Source organism: Bipolaris zeicola, assembly GCF_000523435.1.
Source record: "Bipolaris zeicola 26-R-13 unplaced genomic scaffold scaffold_5, whole genome shotgun sequence".
NCBI classification, from domain to species: Eukaryota; Fungi; Ascomycota; class Dothideomycetes; order Pleosporales; family Pleosporaceae; genus Bipolaris; species Bipolaris zeicola.
Genome location: NW_006912054.1, coordinates 48,663 through 64,524, shown reverse-complemented (window position 1 = coordinate 64,524; position 15,862 = coordinate 48,663). Strand labels below are relative to the sequence as shown.

The 15,862-nt window shown below is 53.8% G+C and overlaps 7 protein-coding genes across 7 annotated transcripts; 5 read left to right on the top strand and 2 right to left on the bottom strand.

Moving 5' to 3' along the window:
* Window positions 1–502: 502 nt before the first annotated feature.
* On the top strand, window positions 503–805 carry COCCADRAFT_82965 (uncharacterized protein; the record flags this gene model as incomplete). Its single annotated transcript, XM_007709036.1, has 1 exon — window positions 503–805. One exon carries the CDS (start codon window positions 503–505, stop codon window positions 803–805), a length of 303 nt encoding a protein of 100 aa, XP_007707226.1.
* Window positions 806–985: 180 nt separating this feature from the next.
* On the top strand, window positions 986–1,781 carry COCCADRAFT_82910 (lytic polysaccharide monooxygenase; the record flags this gene model as incomplete). Its single annotated transcript, XM_007709035.1, has 2 exons — window positions 986–1,190; window positions 1,297–1,781. The coding sequence occupies 2 exons, from the start codon at window positions 986–988 to the stop codon at window positions 1,779–1,781; spliced, it is 690 nt and encodes a 229-aa protein (XP_007707225.1).
* A 216-nt stretch (window positions 1,782–1,997) lies between these two features.
* On the bottom strand, window positions 1,998–3,343 carry COCCADRAFT_82853 (uncharacterized protein; the record flags this gene model as incomplete). Its single annotated transcript, XM_007709034.1, has 2 exons — window positions 1,998–2,994; window positions 3,054–3,343. 2 exons carry the CDS (start codon window positions 3,341–3,343, stop codon window positions 1,998–2,000), a joined length of 1,287 nt encoding a protein of 428 aa, XP_007707224.1.
* A 378-nt stretch (window positions 3,344–3,721) lies between these two features.
* Window positions 3,722–5,203, top strand: COCCADRAFT_32384 (uncharacterized protein; the record flags this gene model as incomplete). The annotated part of the gene is made up of 1 exon (XM_007708987.1): window positions 3,722–5,203. The coding sequence occupies one exon, from the start codon at window positions 3,722–3,724 to the stop codon at window positions 5,201–5,203; it is 1,482 nt and encodes a 493-aa protein (XP_007707177.1).
* Window positions 5,204–5,469: 266 nt separating this feature from the next.
* On the bottom strand, window positions 5,470–7,946 carry COCCADRAFT_32383 (uncharacterized protein; the record flags this gene model as incomplete). The annotated part of the gene is made up of 3 exons (XM_007708986.1): window positions 5,470–5,744; window positions 6,922–7,132; window positions 7,695–7,946. 3 exons carry the CDS (start codon window positions 7,944–7,946, stop codon window positions 5,470–5,472), a joined length of 738 nt encoding a protein of 245 aa, XP_007707176.1.
* A 353-nt stretch (window positions 7,947–8,299) lies between these two features.
* On the top strand, window positions 8,300–8,590 carry COCCADRAFT_82954 (uncharacterized protein; the record flags this gene model as incomplete). The annotated part of the gene is made up of 1 exon (XM_007709033.1): window positions 8,300–8,590. The coding sequence occupies one exon, from the start codon at window positions 8,300–8,302 to the stop codon at window positions 8,588–8,590; it is 291 nt and encodes a 96-aa protein (XP_007707223.1).
* Window positions 8,591–11,708: 3,118 nt separating this feature from the next.
* On the top strand, window positions 11,709–13,439 carry COCCADRAFT_82828 (uncharacterized protein; the record flags this gene model as incomplete). Its single annotated transcript, XM_007709032.1, has 2 exons — window positions 11,709–12,397; window positions 12,596–13,439. Coding segments are annotated over 2 exons (1,533 nt in total), but the record flags the coding sequence as incomplete, so codon positions are not given.
* Window positions 13,440–15,862: the final 2,423 nt, after the last annotated feature.

Below are 15,862 nucleotides of genomic sequence, written 5' to 3'. Positions count from 1 at the left end.
GGTCACGTTTCGCCTCGATCGTGCAGCACGATAGATTGACGCCGCCGTCGCCACCGTTGTACTGAAGAGGCGCCAATGAAACCCGGGACACGACTAAGGGGTTGCAGCAGCAGGTAGGAATGCGAAAATATTCAATCTAATCCGGTCGCACCAGAAATGAAAGCCTCCGCTAATGACGTTCTTTTGCATCTTCGACTTGTTCGCGAACCGGCGTGTCGGCCTCGAAGCCGGACGATCTCGCCTAGGCGTTGACAACCAGAGGCGACCAATGGTGCTATAGTGGCTTTGTTATGTTTCGAATATGGATGAGGTGGGTCTAGTGGGCGCTGCATGTCTAGGATGTTGACTTACCCAATCGACACGCTCCGTTTTGTCGACTACAATAAGTTAACAGAAGAAGACTGCGCATAGAGCCTCCAAGGCTTGGGTGTCCTGGCATCAATGAAAAATCAGATTACATCGCTTACCCGGTGTCTTCCATCGCCGCAACGGTGTCGTCCAAATGACCATGCCTAATAAATCCAGCCTCATATTGCGGGGCGCCACTGCATCCGAAACGACGCCGGTTGATGCAACACCCGACCAAAAAACGAATGCCGTGCCCAATCAGGCAAATTCCGGGGCTTGGAATGCTGCATCGGCGAATAGTAAACATGGGTGTAAATTGAGTGCTGATGAGCACGCGCTTCCTGACAGGTGCCAAGAAAGCTTGGTTGGAGCGATGCAATCTACATGTGTGACAAACAATGGATTAGAGCCACAAGTTACGCAGAATCAGGGATTGACGAGATACTCAGTGGAGTAGTGCTACTGGTATGACGGCCCGGGACAAAACCGTTGCTGTTAGATTGCTCGGTGTCAGCCAGCAAGATGGGGCGTTCAGCAGCATGAGGAATAAATAAGAGCAGCCTTCTGCCTTGAAGTTGAACAGCACGACACAGACAATCACTTTCAAACACTCTCACATCAACTCTTCATCGCAATCATGAAGTACTCCACCATCTTCCTCGCTGCTGCGACCACCGCCTCTGCCCACTCGACATGGCAGCAACTGTGGGTTGGAAGCACCGATAAGGCGACCAGCTGCACGCGTACTGTCAAGGATAACAGCCCTATCGACAGCCTGTCTTCATCCGACATGTTCTGTGGTCGTGGTCCTGCTGCCTCATCCGGTGTCTGCGAAGTTGCTGGTAAGTCTCCATATCCCCAAATCTCCATTCCAAGAAGAGGAGAACAACACCATCTCCATTCCACCCTTGGTACTATGCAATAGACAATGGCTAACACTAGACCCAGCCGGTACTTCCCTCACCGTTGAGATGCACGCTCAGCCCGGCGCGCGCTCCTGCTCGCAGCCTGCCATCGGCGGCAACCACTACGGCCCGGTCCTTATCTACATGGCCAAGGTCAGCGATGCCAAAACCGCCACCTCTGGCTCTTTCTTCAAGGTCGCCGAGGACGGATACACTGGTACCACCGCCTCATGGGGAACTGAGATCCTCAACGCAAACTGCGGCAAGCGCTCTTTCACTGTTCCCAAGAGCCTTGCTGCTGGTGACTACCTCGTCCGCGCCGAGGCTATTGCGCTGCACGCCGGTGCTGGAAGCCCTCAGCCCTACGTCAGCTGCTTCCAGGTCAAGGTTACTGGAGGAGGCAGTGCCACGCCCTCTGGTGTCAGCTTCCCGGGTGCCTACAAGATCAGCGACCCACTCTTCTCAAAGGCCATCTACGACTCGAGCTTCAAGTACGTCAGCCCTGGCCCTGCTGTCTACTCTGGTTAAGAGACTTGAATACCACAAACGATTCTGAACGAAAGAGACGGGGAGATTATGGTGGCTTGGTGATTTAAGATTTTTACACAACGGGCTAGAGATTCTTTGTACATAAAACTTCTTGGAACTCCATATTGCTTGGACCATTTTTTTACATACCACATATATACCATTTGAAATGGGAAATAACCTTCTTCTCACTTCCCTCCTTTTTTTTCTTTTCCTCTAGTAAACCCCCTTTGCAACTTTCTCATCATACGCCAACACGGCGTCAAGCAGCACCTGCGCCCCCAACGCACAATGCTCAGGACTCGTATACTCCTCAGGATTATGACTAACCCCATCTCTACTCGGCACAAAAATCATACTCGTAGGTACCACGCGACTCGTCCACGCGCTATCGTGGCCCGCTCTACTCATCATACTCATAACCTGGTCTTCACCCACCAGTCGCACCGCCGCTTCCCGTACAGCCTCGATGCAATGCGGATGGAACTTTGATTCTGGGAGACCCCACGTCCGCTGCACTTTGTAAGCCGTGCCATTTGTTTCCTCTGCGATGATTTTATCAAAGGCTGCGAAGATGGCGGTGGAAAGCTGTGTCACCTGCGAATCGGTGGAACATCTTATATCGATTATGAAATCGACGCCTGCGGGGATCGTGGCTTGGGATGCGGTGTCGCTTTTTATGACGCCGACGGTTGCAACGCCGAGTTCGGTGTGGAGGGCTGTGTCGCGGACGGCGGTGATGAGGCGCGAGGCCGTCACGAGTGCATCTGAGCGGTCGGGCATGGGGGTTGTACCTGAATGGCCTTCTTTTCCCAGCACACGGATGGCGTACCATTGCATTCCCTGGACGGTTTCGACGACGCCGACGGTTTTTCCGGCGCGCTCGAGTAGGGGGCCTTGCTCGATGTGGAGTTCGAAGTGGCAGTGGAGCGGGTTGTCGAGGTGTGAGCAGGGTGTTTCGCCGAGATAGTTTATACTTTGCAGTGCTTCTTTCATGGTTATACCGTCGGTGTCGAGGATGGACCAGCAGGCCGAGAGGGGGGTGCTGGAGTGCTGGCTCCAGACGCCCGAGGACATCATTGCGCCAGGGAACCGGGCGCCTTCTTCGTTGGTCCAGTTTATCAAGGCCAGGGGACAGTGGGTTGAGATGTTGTTTTCGTGGAGGGTGCGGAGGACTTCGAGGGCGGCTTGGACGCCTAGGATGCCGTCGTATCTGGGGTTGAGTTAATGAGTTTAGTAGAGCTGGAGTTCGATATGGTATTGTGCCAGTACCTCCCGCCTGCAGGCTGTGTATCCATATGACTACCCATACCAATTGGTTTCTTGTCCTTGGCAGTGCCTTCACGAATTGCAAAAATATTTCCCATTTGGTCAACTTTGATTTCGCATCCCAAGCTCTTGCACTCTGCCACTAGCCAGTCTCGCGCGGCTCCATCTTCTGGGGTGAGAGTGAGACGACACATGCCCGTTGAAGGGGCTGCAAGAGCGCCATATTGTGTGCAAGTATCTTGCAGTGTACTGTTTAGTCTATCTCCATTGATCTTGAGAGAACTTGAAGTCATTCTGACGACTTTAATGCAAACTTTGGTGCTTCAATGATGCTATAGCTTCAAAGGGGGTATATAAACAGTGGTCTAACTCTCTCCAACGCACATCCAGCCTAAAGACGTGTGTTTATTGGGTATGACAGAATTATATGACTGTACAGAGCTCCGCATAGTATGCTTACTTACTCCAACTCTACGTGTTCAGCCGCTGATAAGGTGTGGAGGAACAAAGGTGGGGCAGATGTGAGTGAGGGGTTGAGATATGCACCTCACTATCTTGGACTAGTCTTCCTCCAACTACCACGATAGCCGACGACATGTATCTTCGAATGCCATTGTTCTCTCTGCTTCTCTTTCCATTTGATTCAAAGGATTGAGAAAGGTCGAGACACAATGGCAGCCGAATATGATTTGCTCGTCATCAATGGAGTAGTGGTTTCGGAAACAGATATCCAAGAGTTGGATATCGCCATCAGAGATGAGAAGATTGCAAAGGTAGTCCCAAGAGGGGGTCTGGGAGATACCAAAGCAACAAAGATAATAGATGCCGAGGGGGGATACGTGATGCCAGGAGGTGTAGATGCACATGTCCATCTCCAAGAACCCCCATTATTCGGCCAGGGATCAACAGCAGACAACTACGAGACAGGCAGCCGATCAGCCGTATGCGGAGGCACAACAACCATGATCACATTTGCGCCTCAAAAAAAGACCGAAGACACCCTTCTCGACACCCTAGCCGCAACTCACGAACGGGCAAAAGACAACTGCTACATCGACTACTCCTTCCACATCATCGTCGGCAACCCCTCCCCAAAAGCCCTCTCAGAATTTCCCATCCTCCGCGCCGAAGGCATTTCCTCCCTCAAAATATACATGACCTACGAAGCCCTCCAACTCCACGACGGCCAAATCCTCGACATCCTCCTCCACGCCCGCACCCACTCCATCACCACCATGATCCACGCGGAAAACGGCCAAGTAATCGACTGGATGACCACACAGCTCGAAAAGCGCAAACTCTTCGCCCCAAAATACCACGGCTCCTCGCACCCACCCATGGCCGAAACAGAAGCCACCTACCGCGCAATCTCCCTCTCCGAATTCATGGACACGCCCATCCTAATCGTCCACGTCTCCACTCCCTCCGCAACCTCTCACATAAAATCCGCGCAAGACCGCAACCTACCAATCTACGCAGAAACCTGCCCGCAATACCTCTTCCTCACCTCGTCCTCGCTCTCGGCCCCAGGTTTCGAAGGCGCAAAATGCGTCTGCTCGCCTCCACCCCGCGCCAGCACCGCCGACTGCGACGCCATCTGGGACGGCCTCTCCAACGGCACCTTTACAATCCTCTCCTCGGACCACTGTCCCTTTCGATACAACGACTCCGTTTCCGGCAAGAAAACCAGCATCTCCGAAGCCTACCCAGACGGTCACTTCAAATACATACCAAACGGCTGCCCAGGCATCGAAACACGGCTCGCACTCACCCTCAGCGCTAACCGCCTTCCCTTGCCGAAATTCGTACAACTAACGGCGGCAAATCCGGCGAAGCTATATGGACTTTACCCCAGAAAGGGTGCGTTGCAAGAGGGCGTGTCGGATGCGGATTTGGTAGTGTGGTATCCAGAGGGCACAATGAAGCCGTTTGAACTCAGGAATGACATGTTGCATCATGATGTGGATTATACGCCGTTTGAAGGGAGGACCATGACGCAGTGGCCGCGGTGGACGGTGTTGAGGGGGAAGGTGGTGTGGGATAGGGAGCATGGCGGGTTAAAGGGTGAGAAGGGGTATGGTCGGTTTGTCAAGAGGGAGGCGAGTAGTCTTGCTAAGCCGAGGAATGAGGGTGAGTGGGTTTTGCCGTTGTAGCAGAGTGCTGGATGAGTGTGGTTCACAAGCGGGGGGCAAAGGGGGGAGAACGTAATGCCAAGGTTCTTGTCTTGAGATGTTTTGTCATGTTTTCGTTTTGTTTTTTGTTTTTCAAGATTTCAAGATTTCAAGTAGATGTAGATTGGTGGATTTGCCATGTACAATGTCCGAGGAGAATACATGTGTGATGTTGATTTGGTGCAAGCATCAAAAGGTTTTGCATATATTGTATGTAGGGTTAGGCCTTTGGGCACAATGCAATGATCTCACATCTCCTCAAGATCCTCATCACCCATGTCAAGAGGCGGGAAATCGCCAGCTTCGCATCGCTCGGGCCGCACAAACACACCATAGTTGGGGCCACACTCAAAGTATCGCTTGCCCTTGACGGAACCATCATTCTTCCCCGTCGGCTCGTCAAGAGTGACCCCCACCCAGACACCTATGCCGGGGATCTCTGGGATCAACCCAATGTACGACACTGTGCCGCGGCGTGCATCCGACTCGGGTAGTAGACGAACACGACTCGATACAGATAGACCTAGTGAGATATGTCAGTGATCGCTCTTCGAGTATTGGTGTGGGTCAGTCAGTAAAGTGTATGTCCGGATTTGCTCATGAGTAGCGAAAATAAAAGTGGCCACCCCCTTGCTATGAAGCGGAGCCTAACTTAGTTTGAACCTCCAGCCTTGTGTACAGAGGAGCAAATGGTAGCGACGATAATCGAGCGACATGATTCCGAAGTGATTGACCTTTTGAGTCGCGCAGGTTCCAAGCCGCCAATCTGCCCCCCTCTGGTACACACACAGAGGAGTTGCCACATGTGAAGCGCCCGTTGTGAGGGGCGCTGAGACCTAAACGGGGGAGTATGGTCACAAACTGACAATGCACAGGCGGGACCGGCGGCATGTTCCAGCCGCGATGCGCTGCGGCGTTGATTGTCTAGACGCACAAGCGATATCCTCGCTCCAATACAAGCCTCAAGGCTGTAGCGCGCGATAATTGATACAGGCCCCGCCACCCGCCGACCACCATCACCATGTTGGTCCAGGCATTCAATTCCTCGTTGCAGGCGTGGCTTGCGGCAACCAAGTATCAAGTAAAGGAAGTTTGGAGCGTGAGGATGGTGACAGGTGGATTTATCATTGCATTTGAGTTTCGGGGAGCCTCGTTCCGATCCTTTAGCTCCCAGCGGGACGGGAAGCGAGGCGAGGCGAGAGTGATAAAGCGAGAGATATAAACGATCCCCCGAGGCAACCGAAACCTGCAATACTCGATTGCCAGTTTACTATTGTCGATTGGACGTGTGCAGACGCTGTCGCAGATGGCATTGGGCCCCTGGCCAAAGGGGGCCCAGGGTGTCATGCAGGCTACTGAAAAGAGTATATTTTGTACGACCGGTTCGGTGAGACGGCATCAGGTCTAGAAAGTGCTTGTCTGACATGCTTACTTCCTTGTCGATGCTTCATGACTGGATGAAACCTGCTGACATGATGTCTGTGGCGAGGCCTTGGACTCGGATCTGTGCAGCCGCGGCTTTGGGAACCGTTTGAGCCATGTACATTACGCGTGAAGTAATGGTGTACGAGTAGGTTGAACCAGAGCAATACCCGCAATTGTCAATTGGCCCCAGAGTTGCTTTTTTTTAACTAGAACACAGCCACCACTGTCGTACGAGTACGTGGCCCTAGAGCTGCAAAGGAGACGGTTAGGCTTACCTCTCTCTTCTACTTCACGCTCAGAGGCGCGGATCTTTTGTTGTTCTATGCTGGGAGCGTTTGGATCAAATCGCCCAAGCTTTTGAGCCTTCTTCCATGCAAGAACACTATCGGTCCGATGCTCGTACTCTGCCACCGGCATCTCATACTTCTCAACGGCGGACAGGTCATTGAAGTCTGTACGTGCAGCGGGTGGACGCGTATCTACAACCTAGAGATTGCATGTCAACACGAGAGGCCATGTACGGGCACTGATTTGTTGGCAGAGGCCTGTCAGAAGAACTATGGAGCTGAACGGTCTGTGCAGGGGTTGTGTCGTGAGGCAAGATGAAGTGTCAAATAGGACCGAGGCGCCGAGCAAAAGAAAAAAGGAGACCAAATGGGCAAGAGAATAACAAGGTGCGCAATTGGAGTCAGGAGACGCACTGCTCAGTACATCCCAACGGCTCCGTGCTCACAGGTGGGCAGACGACGGCGGAGGAGCCGAAGGATGGATTTTCCCGCGACTGCCAGGCTGACAAAGATAGAGTGTGTGCATTGCGGGGCAGGGCAGGATATGCGGCCACACGCAAGAGCGAATAGGAAGAGAGAAGACACAGTACATGCACGTACCGAGTAAGTAGAGCAGTTTCAAGGGGAGTAGGGAGCCAAGCCGGGGGGGGGGAGAGAGGAATGGCAAGGAGATGTGGCAGACGGCGAGAGGACAGCATACCAAACGGGTCAAGGACAGGGCTGGCAGTGGCTATGCAATGAGAATGAGAAGAAGGACTTACGGCGATCTCGGCATACGGCTGCAGCGGGAAGGCAACAAGCTGGGTATGCTCTTCATCTGCAGCAACGAGGGCAACGGGGTCCTGTGATGCAACCCGTAGAGACAACTGCTGACAGCCTGCGGGAATGCCGGTAATGGGCTCGAGACGTGTCTTGAGATGGGCAATCGTCCACGAGGGGGAGATTCGACGCTCAGAGGACGAGTTGGGGGAGCTAATGAGAAGCGGCACGTCTGCCGCGCTTTGAAGAGACATGATGGCCAGCAACAGCGAGCTAGGCAGGCGGGCGGGCGAGAGTGCAGGAGTTAGTAGAGCGAGATGAGGAGCGAGGGGAGCGCCAATGGTGAGTGGCGGGCGAGGCTAAAAGCGGTTATGCGACAGCAAGCAGCAAGCAGCAAGCAGCAAGCAGCAACCGCAGTGGGGGAATGGATGACTTGTCTGGTCCTGACAGGTGACCCGCTGGTAATGCGGGCTGGGGGTGGGTGAGTTGGAGTGGTGCAAGAAAGAGGCATTGGATAGGGCTGGGGGGCGTGCAGGACGGCCGGATTGGGCATGTGAAGCGAGCGCCAAGGCCCACGACTCCAACTCGAGTGAATGTCTCTGAACACATGACGAACGCCCGTTGCCCACGCCGACCCCACGCGCTCATATCATTGCTCTCGTCGCCGTGGGAGCTGCAGCGACGATCCCGCGCCATGCGTTGGCAATGTCTCTGCGCGGGTCACTCGGTCCAAGAGGCGCTGCTGTGCAGTCGAGGAACGCGCGCCAATGCTCGTCGGCTCCGATTGCCTGGCCGAAGCCATGGCTCATTCAGCCAAGGCAGAACCATATTGCGCCGGCTGTGTTTTACGGACGGACGGGCGTCGAGGGCAGAGGCGCCAGCGTCTTGTATGTACTAAGTACTTACATTGGTACATGTACTATGTGATAAATGGAGCTGGTGAGAAGAAAGCAGCCGGCCCTTGCACTCGGCTCACCGCTCTCCCCTGTTATTGTGCCCATGCCCGAGTTGTCCAAGTATGCTTGTGTGTAGTATGTAAGTACATATGTATATATATATATATATATAGACAGACGAGGTTAGGATTGTGCTGCGCCGACAGATTGACGTGTTGCATCCGCATCGAGCCAAGAAAGCGGCCAGCCAGACAAGACATGGCGGCTGTGACACGGCGTATATGTTCAGACATGGTTATCACTACTAGATGGGTGCTTGTCAAGCGTAGACACAAACTAACAGGGACGGCGGGTTATTAGAGAGCATGGCAGGCCCAGACTGTCATGGGCTTTTATTGTGGGAATCTGATTATGGCATGCCGGACCGGTGCAGGAAGGTATTGCAGCATCCGCCCGAGGGCAGAAGCGGGTGCTTCAAGTATGTCGCCGATGAAAAGCCCTTTTTTTCTCCTTTGACTCGAGCGTTCACGGACGCACGGGGACGCTGTTCATGGCTAATGCACGTCTAAGCCCGTCCCCAAGTGGCCGTGGCCGTGGCCGACAAGAGAGGGGGCGTGCTCTACTACCCATCAGTCTCCGCCAACCTCACAGTGGCCATCCGTGAATAGCAAACCAACAGCCTATGTGCATGCACGGCTCCAGACAGACCGACAGGCCTCACCGCTTAATGCGCATCATCAGAACCCTTGGCCTGGCAGCGAGGCAGTGATGCAATGGAGCATTTTGGGGGGGCGGCGCACGCAGATATGACCTGGCAGTGCGACGCCTCGTCGTCGTGGTCATCGCATCATGTTTGCACTGGACTGCACTGGACTGCACTGCACTGGCAAGGCGGCATGGCTGGATGAATGGATGGACGGATGTCGTCGTATAGTATGGTACATACACAACGTGGCTCCGTCATTCATGGGCACGAGACTTGAGCAGGACAGCACACACACAAGCAAGCGGGCAGGCCAGGTCGAATACGGGTCAGGCCGAAGCAACGACGGCTCCATCCAAGCTAGACGTCACGCCCATGGCATGGCCGGCAGTTCACCGCAGTTCACCGCTCCTCTGTGCATGCCATGGCATGCTTCTAGTGCATCGCCGGGCGCTCACAGCCCACAGTGGGGGGGCTTGACCGGAGCCGTCGAGGCAGATATTGCAGGGCGTGGAGCCACAGTGGCCGTTGGCAGCCCTCGGGCGTGAACACATCACCATGTATGCACCGCTACAATGAAGTCAGCCGTTCGCAAGGCTTCGGTAGCGACGCGTCTGGCGTCAGAGATAGCCGGAGCAGGGCGAGCATGCTGCAGATCTTCCATGTCATGGCGCTTGACCTCGTCCGAACCCGAACCGTCTGCGCGAATCCCTGAGGCTGTTCACCGCTTGTGTGTCGCCTTGATTCGCTGCCTTGGCCAGCGCTGCAGGAAACACGCCCCGGATGTTGCCATCTTGGTCGACGATCGTGGCCGTGACGGAGTGTGAGAGAGTGAGAGCAGAAAAAAAGAGGAGCAGCACCGCCAGCACCCTTGCTATATCCTCCATGTTGCTCGTCTGCAAACGCCGCCCTCGCCGCCCTCGCCGCCGCCCGCCAGCCCTGTCTTGGGCACGCGCATTGAGGCCTGACGAAACGAGAGGGCAGCAAATGAGACCCAGCACCGGCCGTCCGAGGCGTGCCAGATACGAACAAGGCCATCACTGCCGCCGAGTGGAGTGGGCGACGACGGACGGACGGGCTGGTTCGTTCGTTCGTTCGTTCGTTCGTCAACGGCGGCTCACCCACCATGGACGCAGGCAAGGCGAGACAAGCCAAATGCGAATGAATGCAAAGACCCCCAAGACGGGGCGAGCACACACATACGCACACATACGCAGAGGCCCGGAGTCAGAGCCGAAGCCAGCGCCAGAGAGGCCAAAGCGAAAGAAGGAGAGAGAAGCGCATAGTAGTAACAACAACAAGGTAAGACGTCAAAACGACAGACAACTAGGTAAAACTACTCCTCCCACCACGCAAGACACGTCATCCTAGCGCCTCTGCCAGCAAGAACGGGTGTCGTGCTTCTTGTGTCAAGCTAGCTGCTCTAGCTGCTAGCCACAATCCGCAATTTGGGCCTGAGGGGGAGCGTCTGTCCTTTTTCTTCTTGGGCGCTCGCTAAAATCTCCGGCAGACATGCTTCCTTAGATCAGATCAGCTCTGGTGTCGTCGTGGTCTGTGGGTCGTTAATGTGGCGCGCCGCCAGCACGAGTCGACAAGGCGTCAAGCGCACAGGTAGTCAGTCAAGTCACAGACGCAAAGGGTACATCCTGATCCCAAGCCCCCGGAATCCCTATCCCTACCGCGGACGATGATGCGGCGCCAGCCAGGGCCTCGCAGGGATGCCTGTTATTAGCATTACAGTTGCACGCTAACTCTCTCTACTCGCACATCCATGCTCGACAAAGTACCTCAGACCCTCAGACCCTACTTCGCTCCTACCAGACCGCATCCACCATCCCTCCAACGCTATCCTCCCCGACCTGCTCGACCTGCAAAAGTCAGTGGCTCAGCACGACCGTCACTCATCAGACCAAGTGGTTGGCCTGTTTCACCCCCTGCTCCCCGGCCCCGACCCATCTCCCAAATAGCTCGATCGACCACTTAGAGCGTCAATCATCCACTGTACCTCACAACTGGTTAACTGGTTCCCTCTTCGGCACATTTAGTCTATCCGAACCTCACTCCTCTCCTCACGCCTGTCCTCTCCTGTTCATCTCCCGCCTACACCCCCCCCTCCCCTCCGACTTGTTGTTGTGTTTACCCATCAACGTCACCTCACCTTAGCCAACACTACGCAATCTTGTGCATAGTCCCTTCCCGTCATTACCTTGGTCGGCGCTTTGCATCTTACTTTGCTTTGCTCCTCCTACCAATACACACACGCATACACACACGCATACACACACACAACCGCAAAAACACTACTAGGAAATCCTACTTGTTGTCGTCATCGTCGGCAATCTTTGGAATCATTTGGTGGAGCCCGGAGACGTTACAACGTAAACCTAACATTAGCTTATGGGCTGGCGTAACGCTGGTCCTTTTCGTTCACACTGGATATCAATCTCCTTCTCGAGCCCCGCGCCCGGGGCTCCGAGTCACCGGCCAGCAAGAAGAGCTCAGTATCTAATGCATCTCACTCAACCGGAGCTACACGGGGATACACAACCGCACCCTCAGCGTACACACAGTCGCCGGCGCAAAGAGCATCGCCCGCGTATGCAACTGGATCGCCGGGCTACGCAACTGCCCCCCAACACTATGCTCCCATGGCTGCCTACCCCCCACAGGCACCAACATCAGCTCCCAAAGGATCTGCACCAATGCTAGGAGGACCCGTTTTGCCCGCCATTGCAGAGCTTCACCGACGGAATGAGTCTGCGCCGCTTCCTCAATTCCGCCAACTCTACTCAGGACCCCATGGACCCACACCTGCCCACGGCGGCCCAGCAGCTACCAATGTTTCTCCTCCATCAACACTGAAGCGCCAGGCATCCCAAACACCACTCCCCGACGAGAGCCCCGCTAAGAAACAATCCAAATGGACTCCTGAAGAAGACAACCTAACAATAGAACTGCGGGGCCAAGGCATGAAGTGGGATGACATTGCAAAACGACTTCCCGGACGGAGTTCCATCTCGTGCCGCCTGCGATACCAAAACTACCTGGAGAAGCGAGCTATCTGGGATGAGGAGAAGAAGAACAAGCTAGCACGACTCTACGCCCGGTACGTACATTAGAAAGAGAGCGAAAAAAAACGGCTAGATCTTAATTTATTTTGGACGGCCGCCTCTTCCCCAAGAGGCTGGCGGTGAATGTTCTTTGGTTTGTTCGGTCAGGCAGGCCGCAGACAAAAGACATCTCACACACACGTGCGACACAACAAGGGCGAAAAAAACAAATACTGACTTTTTTTGGGAAATAGATTCAAGGACCAAATGTGGCAGAAGGTTGCTACCGAGATGGGTATTCCCTGGCGTTCAGCCGAATCCATGCACTGGCAGTTGGGGGAGCAGGAGATGAGTGCGCGCGCCAACGCGCCAGTGTTTCAGCTCCACCCATCTGCAACGGGAACAGGCATGAGCTCGCCATCGCAGGTGCCTGTCATACCCGCGCCTGCACCCCATGGCTTTACTCCCGCAAACGCAGCTCAGTTGATGCCAAACCCACCGCCGATGCCACCGCAGCTTCACCAAGCACCTCCGGCGCCCATGGCCCAAGGCCCGATACACGGCTACCACCACCGCACAGACAGTGGCTCCAGCGCCGGTGGCAGCGGTGGAGGCGGTGTCGTCGGCGTCGGACGCAGGCGGAACAGCTCCTTCAGCCGGCGACGGGCAGATGCTCGTTCACGCTCGAGCGTGCCACCGCAACTCGGCCAACCTCTCCCACAGATCCACCCGCGATCCGAAGAAGATTTAGTCAGCGGAGCGCGAACCGCACCCGTCCCGGACATGGCGGGGTCACTGAAACGAGAGGGCGAGAGCCTCAGCTACATGGAACATTACCAACGGCGCCGCCAGCAAGAAGAAGAAACCGCTTCGTCGGCCCCAGCAGCTGCTACCTCTGCACCACCCCCACAATCAGATCCCTCGGACATGCATCAACAACAACAACAATCACATACGATGCGCAGCCCAGATCGAATGTCCCAACACAGCAACACTGGCAGTATTCACAGCCTCAAACGCGACCCCGAAGATAATAGCACCTCGGACCGCCGCTCCCTCGCCTCCCCTTACGAGCGTCCCACGTCCACCGTGCCATGATTTCCCATCCCACTCCTTTTCCCCCACCACCACCACCACCACCAGAAAAACTACACCTCTGTTGTTGTTTCGCAATTGAAGCGTTCTTTTCATCTCAGCATTCAACCCCGGTCCCACCACCGCTTTTTCTTACATATACATTCACGCTCAAACGAATCTTCTTTTTACTCTATAGTCTCACAACGTTTTTTGTTTTTATAGATCTTAAGAAACCCTTTTCCTTTTACCTTCACCCTACCCCCCCTCCACCCCACTCTCACTTCCTCCTTCGCGCTGGAGAGAGAGAAAACGTTGTCTTTTTTTTGCATGGGATTTTTTTATAGACTTTTGTCATTCTTGTTTTACTCGCGCGCGCACGCGTGCTTTTGGGCCATGTTCATATATGTATACACGTTTTCTTTCCCATTACTACTTGGCCGATTGGGATAACGGGAAAGGAAGAAAAGAAGAAGAAGGAAAGAGGGGAAAAAGATATACGAAGCATTTTCGGGCCGGGACCGTAATGAAGGGGTGAAGCGACTTTTTTTGTCGGTTGGGGGGGGGGGGCTATGAGGAGTTTTTTTGTTATATGGTCTAGAAAGCGTGTGCTTTTTCCAAGGGAGTTTTTTTTGGGGGGGTGGGATGGAATGGGTGTTTGGGGGTATGGCGCGCATTGCAAAGGGAAAGGCAAGGAAGGGAATGGATACCCCCACCACCCCTTACTCTCGAGATGCGCACGATGGGGAGGGGAGTGTGGGTTTTTTTTTGCTGTTGCTTTTTTTTACTAGATGGATGGACGGGACGGGACTGGGGCGACGGAGGGAGAGGGGGATCTGGTGGGTGAGGAGGGAGAAGAGGGGGAGGGGATGTAGGTTGATGGCTTGTCTTTCTTCCTTCTTCTTCTTTCCCTCCTTCCTCTTCCTTCCCTTCCTTCCCTTCCTCCCCTGCCCCCGTTTTATGCGAAGATCATGATGTTCACTTTTTTTGTTCATGGCATTTAGCGTGGGTTCTCGTTTTTNCTTTCCCTCCTTCCTCTTCCTTCCCTTCCTTCCCCCCCCCCCCCCCCCCCGTTTTATGCGAAGATCATGATGTTCACTTTTTTTGTTCATGGCATTTAGCGTGGGTTCTCGTTTTTTTTTTTGCTTTATACTTTGGGCGTGTTGTGTCCTACACACACACAAACATGTGTTTTTTGGTTTTCTTTTTCTTTGGCTATTATCATATCCTTTTTTTTTCTTCCCTTCCATCTTTCCAATCATGCATCTTTGTTGCTTGCGCTGTTTAGTCATGGTTTCCTCCTCTCTCTCTGTGTGTGTTTTGTTTTGAATGTTTTGTTTTCCCCCATCATCGCGAGTTTACATGATTGCATTGCGTGTTTTTGTTTCGTTGCATCCGGGAAGGGAGGGGAAGCATTGTGCGGGGTCGGTTGTGTGCATCTTTCTTGGGGAGCATCTTGTTAGCGTTTTTTTTGCTTATTTCTCGTCTTCTTGTTTATGCAGAGAAAAATGCGCATCTGGTTCCCCCTTCGTTCCCACCCCCCCCTTTTTTTCCCTACACTGTGGGAAGGGTTCGTTCTGCGGCATAGGCATTTGCTTGGGAAGGTGGGGTTTAGAACATCTGCTATAGCGCGGTTTTATGGATTACGGGTGGGTTTTACACGTCTCACGTTTTAGTTTTGCGTTTTACTGTTTCAATGGGCATTTTTCATGTAGTTAACTAGACTATTTTGTTTTTCCGTTCTTACATATATATATACATATACATATGCTGCAAAAAATCTTATATAACTATCATGTTTCTTTGTAAAGAAAAAAACGGCACAACTTGGTTTGAGAAACAATCATGTTGGTTTCGCATGGCACACACAGGTATAGAATGGAAAAGAATTCGGTCGTAGAAACACTTTAGACCCCTCCCCAGCAATTGGGAAGTACCATTTTCAGTTCAACAAAGTTCAATGACATGCTCAGCGACCAAGTTTTTTTTCCTTCTTGACACGTCCACCCCGGCCAACTGTATGTCGTCAGGCATTTCCCTTGCTGCAAAGCAGGGAGGGGGAGGAGGAGGGGGAGGGGGGGGCAAACAAAGATGTGGCGGTGAACATGGACACATAACAGTCACACACACTGAAGAGACAAGACCTGGTAAGGTTCGTTTCTCGTCTACCCCAGAATGGCCCTTGCTGGTCTTGGGCCCCAAACTAAGCGGTGCCGGTGACGTAACAGCGGGCGATGCAAGTCTCGAGAAGTCGGTCAAGCAGCGTCTACGTGGCCGACGCTGGAGGGGGGGTGGGAGGGGTTTGTGTGTGTGTGTGTGAGTGTGTGTGAGTGTGTGTGAGTGTAGAGGGGGGGTAGCTGCGCTGTCACCGCTTCCAATGAAGCAGGGGTGTGGTGGGTTTGCGCGCAGCAAGGGCAGTTTACTCTAGAGGCGACGCCATGGTTGAA